General features: G+C 38.4%; 1 protein-coding gene across 3 annotated transcripts in view; it reads right to left on the reverse strand.

The window, feature by feature from the left end:
- The window catches only part of LOC122334066 (metabotropic glutamate receptor 7), a 152855-nt gene that overhangs the window by 99150 nt on the left and 35589 nt on the right, over positions 1-18116 (reverse strand). For all 3 annotated transcript variants that reach the window (XM_043231978.1, XM_043231980.1, XM_043231981.1), the window contains exon 2: positions 11166-11382. In XM_043231978.1, coding sequence (XP_043087913.1) covers positions 11166-11382 — 217 coding nt within the window. The remainder of the gene's footprint in view (positions 1-11165; positions 11383-18116) is intronic.

Raw genomic sequence — 18116 nt, forward strand, 5'->3', positions numbered from 1 at the left:
CTTGTTTGACACTCACATTATAGAAGTGCATGCTTATTAAGCATACTGTTTTCTTATAAGCTATACTGTTTGCATACTTTATGCATTACATGGTATTTGCATGCTGTTTACACAAATCCCCAGTGAAATCAATCCATCAATTTTGTATGAACTGTCGATGAGCGCAGTGCAGTGCAAAGAGCGTTTCATTTGCTGACATGTTTTTTTAATTTCATAAGCAAAAAAAAATACACACACACATGCACCAACGATAATGCATTAGTGATGGAACAAACATCTTTTGCATCTGTTAAATCGTTCATATTTGAAAAACAAGAACAACCATCTTCTTTTTCCTAAAATAAAACATGTTGCATTAACATTGCGCACGACATCTCGACTCGCTAAACTTGGGGAAGACTTGATCTCACGGGATTGTTGTCTTGTAAGCTAGCACAGAATGCTAAAAGGAAATGTGGTCTCTTTAGCTGCTTCTGAATTATTCAGAGCTAATCTCTTTTGGACTGCGCCACTGCTCTACAACGCTATTAATACTCAACTGAAACAACATGCTTTCAGTAAAAAAGCTTCCAATTGAGCTAAATTACTCGGTTTTCCCAAGCCAGAAAGCAGATAGAGGATTTTAGAATGGAAAAGACATTGGTCAAAAAGATTTTTCAACACTGAATGCTAAGTAACACATTTGTAACACTAATGCTCTTTAGTCATTAAAGCAAAGAAAACAAAAACATGCTTTAAAATACGTAGTCATTATGTTAAAAAGTAAAGGCTCACGCTGGATTTCAAAAGCCTGGTTCTTGACAACAAACGGTCTGTAAACAAGAAGAAAATATAAACCGGTTATAATTTAACTGTCGTCTTCTCATATCGACTACATATTAATGAATCTGTGGGTTAAAAGCAGACTGTGGAAGGAAAAAAGGCAACTGGCTACTGTGGAAACTCCCATGGCACACGTTTTAAAAATTCTGTTTGAGGAAGCCAGCAAGACTGAAGCTTGTCTTTGGGCCTCAGCTTGCGTTGTTAATGTAGGATTTTAGGTTTGTCTGTTCCAGCAGTGTATCTAGCTTTTAAAGTCGTGGAGATCAGCCTGGGCTGTACTGTGGAACCTGCCATTTAAAGCACTTGCCCAGGCCACAGGTATTCCAGTATGCTGTGCAGCGCTTCTGAATACATTTGCAACTTCAATAGAAAAACACCTGAGTAAAACGAGTTACAGAACGCCTCTTTAAACTCATGCCGGGTGGCTTGTTGTCGTCACGCGGCTCGTAGTTTCGTGTTCAAAGGGGTGGAGGTGGATTGGAGCCGTTGAGCTGTCTTGAAGACTTGTGAACAAACTATGTTTCATAATGGAGTCAGAAGTTGATGATTGACACGTTGAAAATTCAAGGGACAAATGAGGAGTTTAGCCCTACATGTTCTACCCTAATTTGACTTTTTGCAAGGTGCATCAAACAACAGAACAACAATTGGCTAAGCATAAGCAGTAGGGTAATCACCTGCTTAGTTTCAAAACTTCACACGCATCTCAGCTGAATTGAAACCTCATAACCAGTTTGGAATGAAAATCTTATATCCAACAAAATAGTTTTCTTCCTCCAATCTGAATTTTTGAGTTGTTTTAGCATGCTGCTAAGCCACAGATGACGAACAGAGTGCAACAGTAACTGCGTTATCATTATCTTTCAGAATGCACAAATTAAAAATACGCCCCAAAGGAAACACGTCGGTTTTGCAAAAACTCCCAAATATCACAAAAAATGTTTACACTCCCGTGAGGTGGTTTTCGGGCCATTCGAAAAGAAGGGATATTTGGAAAAATGTATTTTCGGGAAAAAACTGAAATGTCCCAAAAGCAGTTTCACTGAAGATACATGCCAACATCTCCTTGGATTAAAAATAATGGCTAGTGGTATCACAAGTCAGGCAATGGATGTTTAGTCGTATAACATCAGTTAATGGAAGCAGCGCCATTTTGCAATAGTATTTTTTATAAACTCTAATGGAAAAGCAGCTATTGCCCATTCACTTTTTTTTCTTGTCCTTGTTTCCATGTCTATTACTATTTTACCTAATTCTTTTCACTGATTTTCTCACAAATGCAAATCTACCTTTGAGTATCTTAGGGCAGGCAATCATGCTGCCTACTTTTTTCATCCTGACACGCTGCCTACGTAAATAGCTTGGTAGGTTTTGGAACAAAACTGCAGATGTTCTGCACCAAACATCTTGATACATAGATCTCATTACCGTGATATGAAATGACTGATGCTATGATATAAGATTTTGCTCATATTGCCAACCCCTACAGTGATGGCTCTCTACCGTGGCAGAGGAGACGGATTATAATTTACAAGTTACAAGTGGTGGGGGGAAAAATAAATAAATAAATGAATCACACACACGCTGCACAAACACTGACCTGCGTCTTGTCTGTAGGTCAATTGCACTGTGTACCCATGCAATGCAACGTTAATCATTAATCAAGCGTTCAGTTTACGACAATCAAACAAGCCCTTAACCGAACAACTATTGATCAGGGTGAAGCTTCTGTGACAATTTTGGCTAAGGTCGAGTCACACCTCATTAGTCCATCACTATTTGAACCTCTGCTGTCTTGCTTAAAGATGGAATGGCAAAAAAACTGTTCCCATTGGACCCTTTTTTCTTTTTCAGGCATTTCAGCTTCCAATGCACTGGATCACGAAATAGGGCATAGTGGCACAGAATTCCCTGCATGTACAATTTGTGGGCCACTGGTGCTGATGGAGAAGGGTAGAGTCCTGGGAGGGGGATGAATAATGTATTGGCGAAAGGCTTCGCTGTGTGAAAAGCTCTCGTTGATATGTTGGCGCTGTGTTCATCGCCTGAGAAGAACAGGGGGAGAGACATCTTAATAACAGCTTTCCCCATTCAACTCAAGACTCCACAGGGCACTAAATTGTTACCTGAGCCCAAGTCGAGTCTATGTGACTGACTAGCTAATAGCCATCTGCCTCTTCTTTCCTTTGATCCAGTGCTATTATGAGACTTAAGCCTGAAATCAACCAAGCAATTACAATCCAGAAACGAAGGGCCACTGTCTACAGATGCGCTAAGGAACAGAGAGGTCTTTCCAGGGTCTAAATCACAGCAGCGCACTTTCATGTCCTAGTTTGCAACCCTCGGTGGTTCGTGGGAGATTGAGAGGAACCAAACCTACTTCTTTCCAGAGAGACTTTAAGGCAAGACAACTGTGAAATTAAAGTGACGACCACTGGGGATGACACTAATTGTTGAATTGATTCATTCCAAGCAGGGAACTTTTTCAATCTTGGTCCACTTAGTCCATCTCTTAAATGTAATCCAGGATAGTGGCATCCACACTAATGAGTTCCCAAGTTAATTATTAAGCCAAATATCAACAAATATCGATCATGTTCCATGAAGTCATATCTGGGGGCAAAGAATAAAACTCGTGATTTAGCAACAATTAAGATTCAAAGAGCTGGAGGCCACAAGCATTTATCACCAGGTGTTCAGGTTTTCCTAGATCCTGCGGCTGCAGAGAAGAAAAAGTTAAGAAACTAGGATGTATTTCTGACATCTGAGATCCACAAAATCTTACTCCAGTGTACTTCAGGGATAGAAAACATGTCAGAGCTGCCTACGTTGACAGTGGTTTGGTATAACGATGAATTTCAGGGAGAAGGTATGGTTCATTTTATCATCTGGGCCTTGCAGGGGTATAAACAACATCAAGAAGTTTGCATTCAGATTTATTTGTTCTAAAATAAGCCCTACAATGAATGCATTGCTATTCTTGAAACGATCTTGGATCATTTTATGCTGCTCGTAACATTACAAATGACCCCGCAGATGTTTAATTCGCATCTAAAAGAATACGATACCACAATTCATGCTACCAGAAGTGACAGTGTAGCACCAACACTTAAATGTACACCCACCTCATTAATGTTTAGTCCACAGTCTCAATTTCAGTCAACACTTTCACTATTGTAGTCATTATGTGACAGCGATCTTGCCAAATGAGATGCTGCGCTTCCTGGATGGCATATTTACACTGATACAGCCAGAGATAATTACTCTGTTCCAAAACATAGAGAGCTGCTTCAGCTGCCTACATAGGCAGCTGCCTAGTAAGGTGACAGATATGGAACGCTCTGCATATGCAGTATCTTTGCGTGGGAGATTTGTTCCAGGAGCTCAAACAGAATAGTATGGCGCTAGCAAATGCCAAGATAATGGGACTGACTCCCAAGGAATGCATCAATTGATAAAATCTTAATGCAAATATAAGTTGTTTCAGATAAAAGCGTCTTGCAAATGCATAAATGTAACTGAGATTGAGTTCTCTACAGTTTTGTCATTAGCATGTTGCTAAGCTAATAGTGTGATGAGACAAAAATACATAACACAAGATGCTGTCTAGGCAAATTTTTAAACAGAAACTTTGTTCCTTAAAGAATGCTGTAAGAATATCCAATCCTGGATATCTGAGAAGCAATGAAATGATACAAACACACTGCCATTTTGAAGTTACTGATTGATAAATTAGTTCAGTCCTATCATCTCCAGAGCCTCTGCATGTTCACTTTGCTTGTAATCTGTAATACTGATGAAAACATTGTCTGTGACACTGCAGTTGAAGGATCAAAGGTTCTCACCCCGATTCTTCTGAGTCTGGACAGCTGCAAGTGATCGTTTTCACAGCTGCAGTTTGGATATTACCCTGCTAAGCCTTCAAAGGAATTTCAAGATGTAGACGATGATGATAGAGAGATTCAAATAGCCCAATTTCATTCCCTTTGTTCCCTCAGCTGATCTAAAATGTGCAAGAAAGTAGAAAACACAAGTAAAATAAAAGCTGTTGTCTTACCTAATATTGACATTGGGGACTTCCAGAATAGGATAGTTAATGATCTCATTACACATTGTTAAAAATGCAGTGGACAAAGGCTAATTTGTGATATTTGCAAGACTATTACTGTAAAAAAGAGAGACAATTCTGCCTAGAACATGCCATACAGGGTTATGGACTGGGGGTGGTGGGAATTTATGTAGCCTCTCACTACCTGTATAACGCACTGTAATACTGTCTCATATCTAAGCCCAACACCTAGCAACCACACAGATTACCCCAACAACTACACAGCAACATGATAATAAGAACTACTCAGAACACATCAGCAACCTCTTAGCAACACCCTACAGCTAGCAATGGCTAAGCAACCACCCAGAACACCCTAGCAGCCACATAACAAATGTTAAAAAGAAGTTAGAATACCTCATTAACTGTATAGCAACATCCTAAAATCATTCAGAACAACTAACACTTTCTAAAAAAGATAAAACTGCTTAGGAACCACCTAGAACTCTTCAACAACCTCATAGCAAAATGTTGACAACCACTCAGAACATCTTAGCAACCTCAATGAAACACCACTTCAGCTAGCAATCTTAGTAACCACCCAGAACTCCCAAACAACCACATAGTAAAATATTAAAATCCACTCAAAACATCTTAGTAACTTTATAGCAACATCCTGACAATCACTTAGCAAAAAAACATTATACCTTAGAAATTGAACAGCAATATCCTAAAAACCACTTAGAACACCCTGCAGCAAGTAATATCTTAACAACCACTGAAACGCTGCACAGCAATGTGTTAACAACCACTGAGATAAGCAACATCCTAATGACTACTTACAACGCCTTAGCAACTGCACAGCAACATTCTAACAAAAATTCAGAACACTTCAAGCTCATAGCAACACCTTACAGTAAGCAACCACATAGCTACATACTAACAACCACAGTACTTCTTAACAACACCCTACAGTTTGCAATGCCCTAGCAACCATGCAGGAATGTTAGAAACTGCACAGCAATGTTTTATCAACAACTCAGAGCGGCAACACGCTAACAACCACCTTAGCAACTGCACAGCAAAACCTTAATAACCACTCAGGACACCTTAGCAACCTCATAGCAACACCTGCATTGCACATTGCTTCAGAAACCACCCAGTACTCCCTAGCAACACCTGCACAGTTATGTATTAGCAAACACAGCAAAATCTTAACAACCTTAGCAACTGCACACCAATATCCTAACAATTATTCAGAATGTCCTAGCAACCTCAAAGCAACACTTTGCTAATAACATTGCTTTAGCAAGCAACCAGAACCTTATAGAAACCACTCCGTTAAAAGCAACCACTCAGAACATCATTTAAACTGTACAACAGTGTTTTAACAACCACTCAAAGCAACATCATATTAACGAACACTCTTAACACCTTAACAACTGCACACCAACTTCCTAACAACCACTCAGAACAATTTATCAACCTTAGCAACCACATGGACCCTCTATTAACCACACAGCAAAATGCTAACAACCACTCTTAGCTTAGAACTATTTAGAACATCGTAGTAACTATAGCAATGGTGTGGACCTAGTATTGTCATAGCAACAATCTGGAAAACCCTTGCAATGGCATATTAAAACAGCATCAACCACTGAAAGACATCATAGTGTTGAGTTTTGAGTTGTCTTACTTGTTTTAATCTTTCTGGAACTGATAAAAGAAACAAGAGCTGCAAAGAGTTTTAACTCACCAAATAAAACTTTTATTTATAGCAGAAGAGTTCCTGTTACACCTCTACAATCTCCGAGAGCTTGATTACATCCAAACCACAAAAAGCCGTTTGACAAACAAACTCTCATTTAATATGAATCAATCTGTTTCTCCTTGGCTGCCCTCATCTCAGGCATGAGTATGTTTATTTGGGTAAGACCATCTGAACACTCTAACTACTCTAAACCAAATCACATCCTCGGCAGGATCTGTTGAAATTTTGATGAGAGATCAGACAACACTTGAAGTCACTTCTCTGCAGTATTAAAGACAGGTTAGCCCTTGGGATGTCCTGAATTTTATTGGATGCACACAAAATCTATGGGCAAAATCTAGTCGGCTTAAGGTACTAGATGATGTGCAAAATGTGCGATCAGTTAAGTCAGCTGTGAAAAAGCTATTAAAGCTAAAACCGATTGTGAAAATATTGTTGCGATATAATTATTCCAAACCTGAGATCATTTTAAAACACAAAGGAATAAAAAGTGATTTATTTTACAAAATGATAAATTGCTATATTGCATACAAGAGGTAAAATGATAGTAATGTCATTACAATATTCTGGAAAATTATAAAATGGATCTGCATAAAACCCGAAATGGTTTTATATTAAAGAAACACAGAACACCCTAAAAATCCACATCAGTGCAATGAAAACCACTCAGAACACCACTTTTAATCTTGTAATGCACCTTGCTACTAGCAATGCGTTAGTAACCAACCACAAAACCCTAGCAACCATAAAGCAACAGTCAGAACACTTTAACAACTGCGATCAGTGCACTCAGAACAACATAGCAACTGCAAATCAAGACCCAACAACTACTCAGAACATCTTAGCAACTTGCAACTAGCAATGCCTTAACAACCGCCCAAACTCCCTAGCAACCTTTCAGGACAACAAAAGCATCCATAACCCATTATAATTCCATAATGTAAGAGGTTAATCTAAAACTATACTCAACAAGAAACACCTTAGCAACTATGCATCAGTGTGCTGAAAACAATTAAGAACAACTCAGCAACTATAACATAACATCTTAGCAATGCTCGGCTTTGACTGTTTCTATAGCAGCTGCAGTGACGCCCTGACTTTGCAGTTCAGTGATTGGACCTTTTTGTCAGAAGGCGGGGCTTTCTTCAATAGAGAGGTCATATTGAGCATCGCATATTTCCCCATTCAAAATTTTATTTTTAGAATTTTCAGTTGAGCTGAAAATTTGCATGATGCGTTGTCATGCAAACCAATCAGCAAAGAGCTTATTGACAAGTCCAGTTGTATCAGAAAACGGAAGACAGCATTATACAATATTTTTATTTACAAGAAGCACAGGAAATCTAGAGCAATGGTGCAAGGCAAATATTATCTTTGCGTTTGGAATGCACCTACTTTTAACAACTATGCAATGCGTTAACAGCCACTCCAAACCACTTAGTCTAATAACATCACCCTTCAGCTAGCATTGTCTTAGCAACCACGCAGAACTCCTTAGCAACCCCTCAGTGCAACTTACCAAAAAAACATCACTAACCCATTTTAAGTATAATGTGCCATTTTACAACTAAAATGATCTTCAACAACAGAAAAGGGTGGTGTTTAATTGCATCAATCTTCACTGATTTGTATTCATTATTTGTCTTTGGAACAGCTGTCTATTTCTTACACAAAGACTGTGGTAATCTATAATTAATGTATTTCATGAAAAAAAAATAAAACAGACCACCGAGATCCTCAACACAACATCCCGAGGGCATTCAACATGCGTCTTTTTGGAAATGCTCTCAGGTGCATCTTCTTCTCAAGTGGACAGAAGTTCATTGAGCACGTTTAATTTGAATTAAATGTAGCACGTTAAAGTCTTAATGTCAGCGGTTATGCACATGCATACAAACACACTGTAGCTGAGGATAATGAAGGCAAAGGCATTCCACATCACACAGCGCTGGGTTCTCAACCATATGAAAAAGCATTTCCATCGTCTCCCACAGGATAAGCGCCGAGCCACTTGTGCGCCAAAGCAATAAGAGTGATAAACAGTGCGAACTGCCACTCATACAAGATAATCAAATACGCAAATTAGGATCATTAATAACTGTCTCCTCTCTTCAAATCCTGAGTGGACTGTAAATCGCTTCATAAATAAAAATTAATGAACAAGCCGGGGTGGATGGCAAATCTGGCATGCGAAGAGAAGATGACAAATACCTGAAGGTAGGTGTGGACGTAGGTGTTTCGTTTGGTTTAATTTCAAAATAAAGTCTGCAAAACTACTCGCCAAAAAGGAGAAGTGATAAAAGACTTGTGATGAAGCGAGAAATGCTGCTAATCTGAGCTCTAGCGCACTGACAGAAGAGATATATTCCACCTCACTGCTAAATTGGACAGTAAGCCCAATTAACAGAATTCGCTGACTGCTGAAAATCCTCTGTGAATCCAGAGAGAGTCCGTATTCGAGCTGCTACAAAGCAAAGATAGCATCTCGCGCATTTCTATTTGACATGTTGGATTTTGAATTCAAAATTCTTCTTTGACCTAGCAGGTTATAGCAGTTTCTTCCGTTGTGTTCCATGAATGAGGCTCGATGTCCCTATCAGTAAACGTACAGTAAAAGAACATTCATTATCCGCCTAAATTTGTGGCCATAAAATAACCACAGTGGAGAACGCTGCCAAACAGCTCTGAGCACTGTTGTTTTTGCCAACATACTGACCTCTGCGCCAAAGTCTCTTTGGAAAGCCTCAGCACATATAATAAGAAGTCTAAGCACTTCTAGCACTTGAGGCAATTCACACTCAAAATGCTGTGCTTTTTAAAAAATACATGATACGTTTAGCCAAAACATTACAACATGCTTAATCTCCAACTCAAACTCACAGGAATATGAATACATTTAATGAGCTCTCGAATTTGTACACATTTAATATGAATCCAAAATTGTATGGAGCCCTACACATGATATGCAGAAAGACTTGTTGGTCTTTTTTGGTCTGAATGAAAATGCATATTCTTACATTCATATGCATATAGCTTTGAAAGCTAAAACCTCGCACACATGTTAACCTGTAGTTTAGGACTCCCTAAACCAAAATATGAACCTTTCATAACTCATAATTAGGCCACTTTAACTAAAATGAGGGAACAAATATTAACATCTGGCAACGGTTTACCTAAAATTAGGGAAATTAATTAATAAAATGAGGGAACAGAAGCAGGAACAAATTCTCTGTTCATGGCAAAGATAAACATTTTTATGTGCAGCGTGCAGGTCAGGGCCCTGAAAAATTGGCATTTTTAGAAAAAGGTAAGCATGGAGGTTTACTCAATATTTAACCATCAGACAGGTGTAGGCCTAATGTAGACACAAGATTGTACCGACTCACCAAAACGTAAAATGTCTCAAAACGTGAGAAGAGATTGTGGCGTGCATTACTAAAGCCAAAGCCATTCATTTTCCTACTATAATGCAATGTATTTAAAGTATGCAATATATCAGTATAAAAGGGAAATTAAATCAATATATAATAGAGCGGGTTTTTGTTGTTCTTCATCTGAAATTGAATGCATTATGAAAAGTGGGTGAAACAAGGCAGCTGAAGGGGAGGGTTTAAAAAATAGAAAATTCATTAGAATTAGTAACAGGACATGCTAAACGACTCAAGATGATGATCTTTATACTGTGTATTGCATATGATCTATTTTCACTTTTTAAGTTTTATCATTCGTTCATACTGATTTCGAAAAGTGTTGTTTCAAAGAATAGCTAACCGAGCTCATTATGAAATTAATCTTGGTGCAATTATTGTCTGAGTTGAAGAGCCATTGAACTATTTTAATGAGTGCCTGCCAAATAGAGCAAGGACTGTTTTTGTTATCCAGTTCAACGATTCGTTTAAAAAAAAAAAAAAGAGAATAGTTTGTTACCCAATTGACCGTCTCTACAAGACTTCAAGGATCATGAAACAATCATGAGGTTATTTTGTTGACATACCATAGGCCCAGTTAAACAACCCCAATTACTCATCATGTCAGGCTGCACCTTACCATCTAATTTGTGCCCTAAAAGGTACAAGTCAAGTTCTAGTAATTGGCTTCGCTCACTAATGAGGCAGACATCTGGAATGAATCTTCTTTCCTTGGGGCACATAACACATTGTTTTGCAAGACGTTTGTGAAAAGTGTCCCCACCGTTAAGAGACAATTGTGTTGTTTACATATTCATTTATTCGAGAGGGGAGCTACTTGTTTGTGGGGAAACACCGCCAATTGATGACTTGAAGACGTCTCGAGCAATCAACTTTGTATTGTAGAGATGAATGAGTGCAGCAATCCAGACATTTCTCAGTGAATAAGGCTTGTTTTTTTAAAAAATATAATCTGCAAACACCGAGAAACTGACAGCTTGTTATTAGCACAACCGAAATAAGTCTTAACACTGCTGTTTACTTATGCAGAGAATGCTTCGAGTTTTTCAGGACTTTATCTTCAAAGACTTGTTGTTTATTGTTGCGTCTGACTCACCCGCTTCTCGGGAAATCTGCATGAAGGCCTCGACTCCTTTCTCGCCGTAGCTTCCCTCTGAGGCCACTGTAGACACGTAGTTCCACCCCATCAGTTTCACTATGTCCACCATGGCTTGCGCCTGGAAGGAGTCGGGAGGTACGACGCGAGAGAAGAAATCGTACCTGCGGTCGTCACTCAGCTCCGGAGCGGTGGAGGCGTAGCTGATCTGCGGAATCTGAAACCAGACCGAAAGAAGGCGGTTAGATTCGCTGTCGCTGCGGTTGCTAAACTGAGTTGGCCCAATTTTTATTTCCGTCAGCTCTTATAATGGAAAATGATGGAGTGTTTCCCGCCGTGATTCCGTATTGAATGTCAATTACTCAAACTTTCATAGGCAATTGTATCTGCCGGCTGTCATTTTGACACGGTCATAATACGAATGCTGGTCTACTGTGGGTTTTTGCAATGAAACTCATATGCAATGGAAACTGAGAGAAGGCCGTTCTCTCTCTAGTGACGCAAGTGATACTGATGTGAATTTTTGCCTCAACCCTTGTTTATAAGTAATTATAAACAAATTTAAACATGGAAACATTAAAAAAATTTGCACTTATTGTTACATCTGAAATTGGATTTTTTGTTTGTTTTGTTTATTTGCATGTTATGTTTAATGCCTTATACTTGGTGACTTAATGATGAATAAATAAATACAGCATAATAAATAATACTGTATTATAATAAATATAGAAACAGGGAAACAAAATTCATGTATTATTAATGCATCATATGTAAAGGCTAGTGTCACCTAAAAAGTTTACTTAACATATTACATACATTATAAAATATAAATATAGAAATACATTTAAAATAAATCTAATTTGCAAATTAAATGCAAAAAAATAGATCCGCACTGTAAACATGATTGTGATTTTAACAGAAAAAAAATTGAAAATGCTAGTTAAATTACTGTGAAATTTACAGGGGAAAAAAAATTAACTGACATTCCCAGAATTCCCTGCATTGTATTTCAAATTTTGTTGCAATTTTATCTGTTTTCTTTAAAATCACTGTTTATTATTAGTTTTTCTTATCAGTTATGTTCAAATGGTTGTATGTTACATCTAATGCTGTTAAATTAATCTTTATTGCATATTTTATCTTTTTTTCAGTTTAGCTTGTGTGAATGACACCGTTACACCTCCTATATATATATATATATATATATATATATATATATATATATATATATATATCATATTTAAAAGCTACTTGTGATGGGCTTTGGTTCATCGTGTGGCTTTCTCATCACCTGTATTTGCTGGTTATCAGTGTATTTCAAAAGGTACAAAACAGATTTCAGTACTTAAATAGGTTGGTAAATTAACAGTATATCAGTTAATTAAATTACGGTATTTAACTGTAAATTTTACTTAAAACCAAAATATCATATGTATAAAATGAATCTTATTAAAAGCAATGAATGATGAAAATGCAATAAAAAAATTATGATTCTGCCAGCTGAAGAAAAAAAAAAGAATACTGAAATATATATTGAACACTATCAAAATACAGTGTCTATATGTACTTTTAGTAATGTCACAGATCTCTAATCGTGCCTGACTATATGGTAAAGCAGATAGATCAATCTGTTGGAAATTGGCATATGCATAATAAAAAAATGGTGTTTGGCAGATATCAGAAACACACAGAAATAGACTTTCACATCACCCACCAGCTGTCGGTGTAAGCCGCAGCTTCACATTTATCATCTTGGACAAGCTGCATAATATACTCATTGTTTTTTTCAGTTATGTAATGAAACAGCGAGTGCCGCATTTAAGTCATTCACCTCAGAAGAGGTCATGCTGAGAATATACACAAACACTAAAACGGTCACTTAACACCGTTTAGCATAAAATCGTACCGATTCTACTCCCATGTCCTCCTAATGTACAGTGGAGGATGACTTCAACTCTGAAATTTGATGATTCAACCTCTCAGAAATGATGAACTATACCCTGGAACAAAGCTTGTTATGAAGTTATGAAAATGTCCTTGGCTGAGGCAACAGACCCCAGATGATCATCAATGACGGCCAACAACATTCGGCTATTTTCCAGCGTGTTCAATAACCATTTGCTTTGAGTCAAATTTCAGTATTAAGGGGGACCTGAATATATAAATGTCTTCACACAATTTCAGATAAGCTAATCTGCAGCAGCCCTCGCTAGCAAGCTAACAATATCCCGTATTATCCACCAAAGCCCAGGCATGTTTTCTATTTTCTGACAGATGCTTTGTCACGTCTTCTGCGTTAGAAGTCTTGCACTCAAATTCTGAGCAACTCACATTTATATTATCAAGACATGCAAAAGCACGCTGTGCCCAGGCTTCATGTGACATTTTTCTTTGTTTACTCAGTAAACACTGTAAAGTAACCTTGAAATGACCCTCAAAAGGCTAGGGAACAAAAAGAAAACGTTATGTTCTTTTCAAGCACATTTCTGGTGGGAAAAAACTCACCAACATATAGATACGAAAGAATTTTGAAGGCAAAGTCAAGAAACTTGGAGAAAAAAAACAGAACTGCAACTGATGGGCGAAGTGGGAAAATAAACTGGTCATGAATAAAGATTACGAACCATAAAACTGTATTAAAAAGGCGACTTGGCAAAAATCTGGGTAAAACATACGATAAGTTAGCTACTAGTAAACACAAACACCATCCTAAAGGTCAACACTCCAGAAATAACTCTAAGAAATTCAACATATCCTTTGAAAACTTCTAAATGAGTTTGACTTAAGTTGCTCTCAGGGTTTTCTTTGCAATTATCTTCATGCTTTTTCTCCATTTGACACAGGTCTGGGATTACTTGATCTTTGACCAAGTAGGGCCAGATGAATTCTTCTCAAAGTTAATTCCCTCTCCTAAAGAGGGCTCCCTGCTCAACAGCCAACAAACTTTAGCCAAACGGTGTTTTTTTTCAATTAGCCTTTTGATCTTGCTTGATTTAATGGTGAGCTAAGCTTTTCCATTAAATTATTTGGCAAGTAGGAAAATATATAAGGGACAGAAATATGGGGGTGGATGTGAGAACTGTGTGCTTTTGAGAGAAAAACACCAACATATTTAGTGATACATACGATGAAAACATGACAGTATCATGTTATGTTGAAAACAGAAGCTCTTATTATTGCATTGAAAGCTCTGTGCTGTATTGAACAATGTGTATTCCTAAAAACTATTTTGCAAGCTGTCAGTTTCTTTGCTATTTCTTTATCCTGGCATGCAACTATATTGGCTCTCCAAGCATGAATGCAATTTTTGGAAATCTCAAACCTTTGGAAAGAAAAGGGGGAACAAAGCATATTATACATGGGATATTAAACTTTAATTAGGTTATTGCAATGAAGAATCAAAATACAGCAAGAAAAGGACAAGGAATTATGAGGAAAAGAAAGAGGAATGGAGGCTAATACTGTGATGAAGTCGATTCGAACTTTTCTTGTCTGCAGTTTGAGAGTCTGAGAGGTCATATTAACTGCTTAATCACAAACGAGTTGTGCAAATGTATTAGTTAAAAAGAAACCTTTAGCAAACCTGCATTTATCAAAAATATTAATTTCATGAAAACCAACTCACAAACAACTTCTTAAGTGTATTTTCCTAAAGGTAATGATACAAATTTGTTTTTCTTCAGAGTTACCACTTCAGCTTATAATAAAGTTGAGTCAGAAAGCGACTGTATACATATGACTGTGGTTTTGTTTGTTATATAGAAAACATTTTTGCACAACTGTCACAAGCTGAAGCAATTACAGATTGCCTTTTTCAACCCAAGTCAAGGTCCTGAAGCACAAAGTCATCATTTAAATGGTTCAATTCAAAGACAGTTTCTTTCACCTGCAGCAAGCTTTGACTATTGGAACCAATCACAAAACCCCAAAATGGGATCAGCTTGCAGTGAGAACTACAGTTTTTAAAAGCAAAACCCTTCCTAGTTCCTCCATCTTTCTTTCACAGTCTTGTCTCTCAGAGACACACAAATAATATCAAGGCCCTGGATCGTAGCCTTAGCCCTTGTAAGCTGTCAACTGTGTATTTATGTGTCTGTGTGGATGACAGGAAGGGCTGTGATGAACATTGTTCGGCTTAGGGATGGCGCCCCATTATCGGACTCCATTATCTTGTCTATCAGGGTGACTGATCTGAAGGTGGCGGATACTGTGTCCACAGAATCCAGGGGCCTGTCTTGTGTCAAGTCAGGAGGTGTAAGAATAAGGTGTCCTGTCGGGCTATCGGTCAGGTGAAGGTGTCTTTTATTCAGCCACACAAACAAAGCCAGAGGAATCTTGTGGCATCTTGTGGCCTTCTCGTTCTGAAGTGATTACCAGTGTCACCGTAAAAATTGGTGCCTAAAGCTGGATTGGCAGAGTAACGATAAGATAATTCTGGGACTGAGAAACTTGGAGGCATGTTTAACTAATGCATTTCGCTTCAATTGTCCCTCTCATATTTGGAAAAAAGACAGGGCCAAGATTGTACATTGCGTTTACTCAATTTATGCCTAAACAGGTTTGTGTTTCCAAAATCCATTTTGTTTTCAAGACACTTGAGTCTTATTATCGCACCTAATTAGCTTCATACCATCTTGCGCCTCACACTCTGTGCTTATCTTCTCGTGTGATTCTCCTTTCTGAATTACGATCAAACCCCTATGAAAGTACTCAGTCCATAAATAAAGGGGCTGTGCTATCTGTATTTGAAGAACCATATTGAGAGTAGCTTCTTCAAATAAATGTCTGGACCAAGCCACCATCTCTCTTCACACCATAATTTTCTCTTTTTTTATTTAGTATTGCTATCACTTTTATCTATAGCTTCCTTGCGAGCTAGTAAGCGCCTCTCCAGGGTTGTCACATATCCAAACACACATCCTCATAAGTCAACATTTGGCGTTCAAAACAACCCTTTTTTTTCACCTGCCAGTGCTTAATGCGGTCATGACCCTGGAGTCTTCTGCCTGGCCCAAAGACAGATGAGTTTCAGTATAATAGATCTGCCTTATGAACGCTGGGGGTCATTTTTTGCATCCACTCAAAAGGTCAGGTATGTTGACAGCGCTCATAAAAAGAAACAGATGAGGTATTTGACAATGGACTGACCCGGCATTGATCGGCGGTGGAGTGCCTCTACCTGAGTGAAATGGAGAATCACTGTGAAATGAGGCTACAGCACTCAACGTGTGACACGGTGGATGGCATTTACAGTGACATTTTCTCCACCTCTATTTTCTATCCAACACGAGCAGAACTGGTGACATTAAGTTTTATGGTGGTTGAGAACTTTTGGAGTAGCACCATTAGAAGGGTGAATTTGTAACTTGATAGAGATCAATATGAGATTGTCCTTTCATGCCAAACTTGTGAATTTCTTCCAGCGTGCATGTTAGAAGTTTTGACAAATGGTCATGTTAAGTTCCAAAAAGGCACCATAAAAGTCGACTTGTGCTCAGTATTTCAAGTCTTCCGAAGCTCACAGAAACTTTGCGTGAGGAATAGACCAGAATTCAGGCCATAATTTCATCCAAAATGAATTAGAAAAAAAATAATGCTGAACCAACCAACAATGAGAAAATAAAAACGACTTTTATGGAGCTTTTTTACAGCTTGAAGAGCAGCATGAACATTCTTCAGAACATCTCATTTTATACGCAGGTGAGGAATTTATACTTGTTGGAATGACTTGAGGTTGAGTAAATGGTTTTGCGATTGAATAAATGGCTATGATCTGCTTCCAGTAACACAGTGGCATTAATCAACCTGTTGGTGCTCGTTTACATCGCAAGGCAGGTCGTTGACCATGTCGTTAACATTGAACTATCACTCAAAGTAATTACACCGCAAACCACCTCTTTCACACAAGGAATCTACCGACTGGCTTTAGGTCAACAAACAGACCTCACAGAAAGCCAGGGATTACCTGCATACGCCTAAACTTTAAATGCAGGCTCTGCATTCCCAAGCCTGCTCAACTCTTGACCCTTAATTAGAAGGACTAGATAAATCACAAAGAAACTCTTCGGCTTCTAAAGGCTGGGGGAAGAGAACAGCCTTGACCATCATGTACCGCAGCTGTGCCTCGTGACTCAGGTCTCTGACAAATGTGTATGTCAACAAATCTTGGATTAAAATAACAAATGTAAGTACCACGCCACATGCTGGCATCGCTAATGTTCTAATATGTGACACAAGGACCCCAAAAGAGTCAAGCTTGGGAAATCAAATTAATATGCGGCGAGTGCCGTTGATGTGAAGTTCATTTGCCTGGTTCTTAGAGACGGCGGATTTTAATCACTCTGACCCACTGCATGGAGGTGCAGCAAATCACTGATTTCATTACAAGTGCCCATTCTTCCACGCTTGCTGCTGATTGTCGGCTGAAAGAGCTGCACGGTTTCAGTTCCTTGACACGTTTTATACGCCATGGACAATGGTGCATGGCACTCCCTGGGGTGAAGTAGAGGGGAGCGAAACATAATGTCAATAATCACTACAGTGAAAATAATTTAGCTAAAGAATGCTTAGAGCAGACATTCAGTCGGCGCTCTGGAAGACCTAAAGAATTTATTTTCCTGCCTTTGTTAATGTTAACGTTGTTGCACTAACTCTCTTACAGGGAGTTAATTCTACAAAGCGCACTCAAATGGCATGATTCATCGCATGAGTGTACTGTCATGGAGTAGATTATTCCTGTTTAATCATGTGGTTTAATTTGTCTGTTGTACACGTCTCTGGAAACTGGCAAAGAGATCCGCAAGTAAATTTGAAGAAACCCGTCATTGTTTAACAGCATCCTAAAGAATAATCCTTTGTCTCACCAACAGAATGACTAAAAGAGGGTCTCATCTTATAATAAGAAGTCCATTGTTGAAGTGGGTATCGAACGGTGCCGCAGGGGAAAAAGCT

This window comes from Puntigrus tetrazona, unplaced genomic scaffold (assembly GCF_018831695.1).
Source record: "Puntigrus tetrazona isolate hp1 unplaced genomic scaffold, ASM1883169v1 S000000472, whole genome shotgun sequence".
NCBI lineage: Eukaryota > Metazoa > Chordata > Actinopteri > Cypriniformes > Cyprinidae > Puntigrus > Puntigrus tetrazona.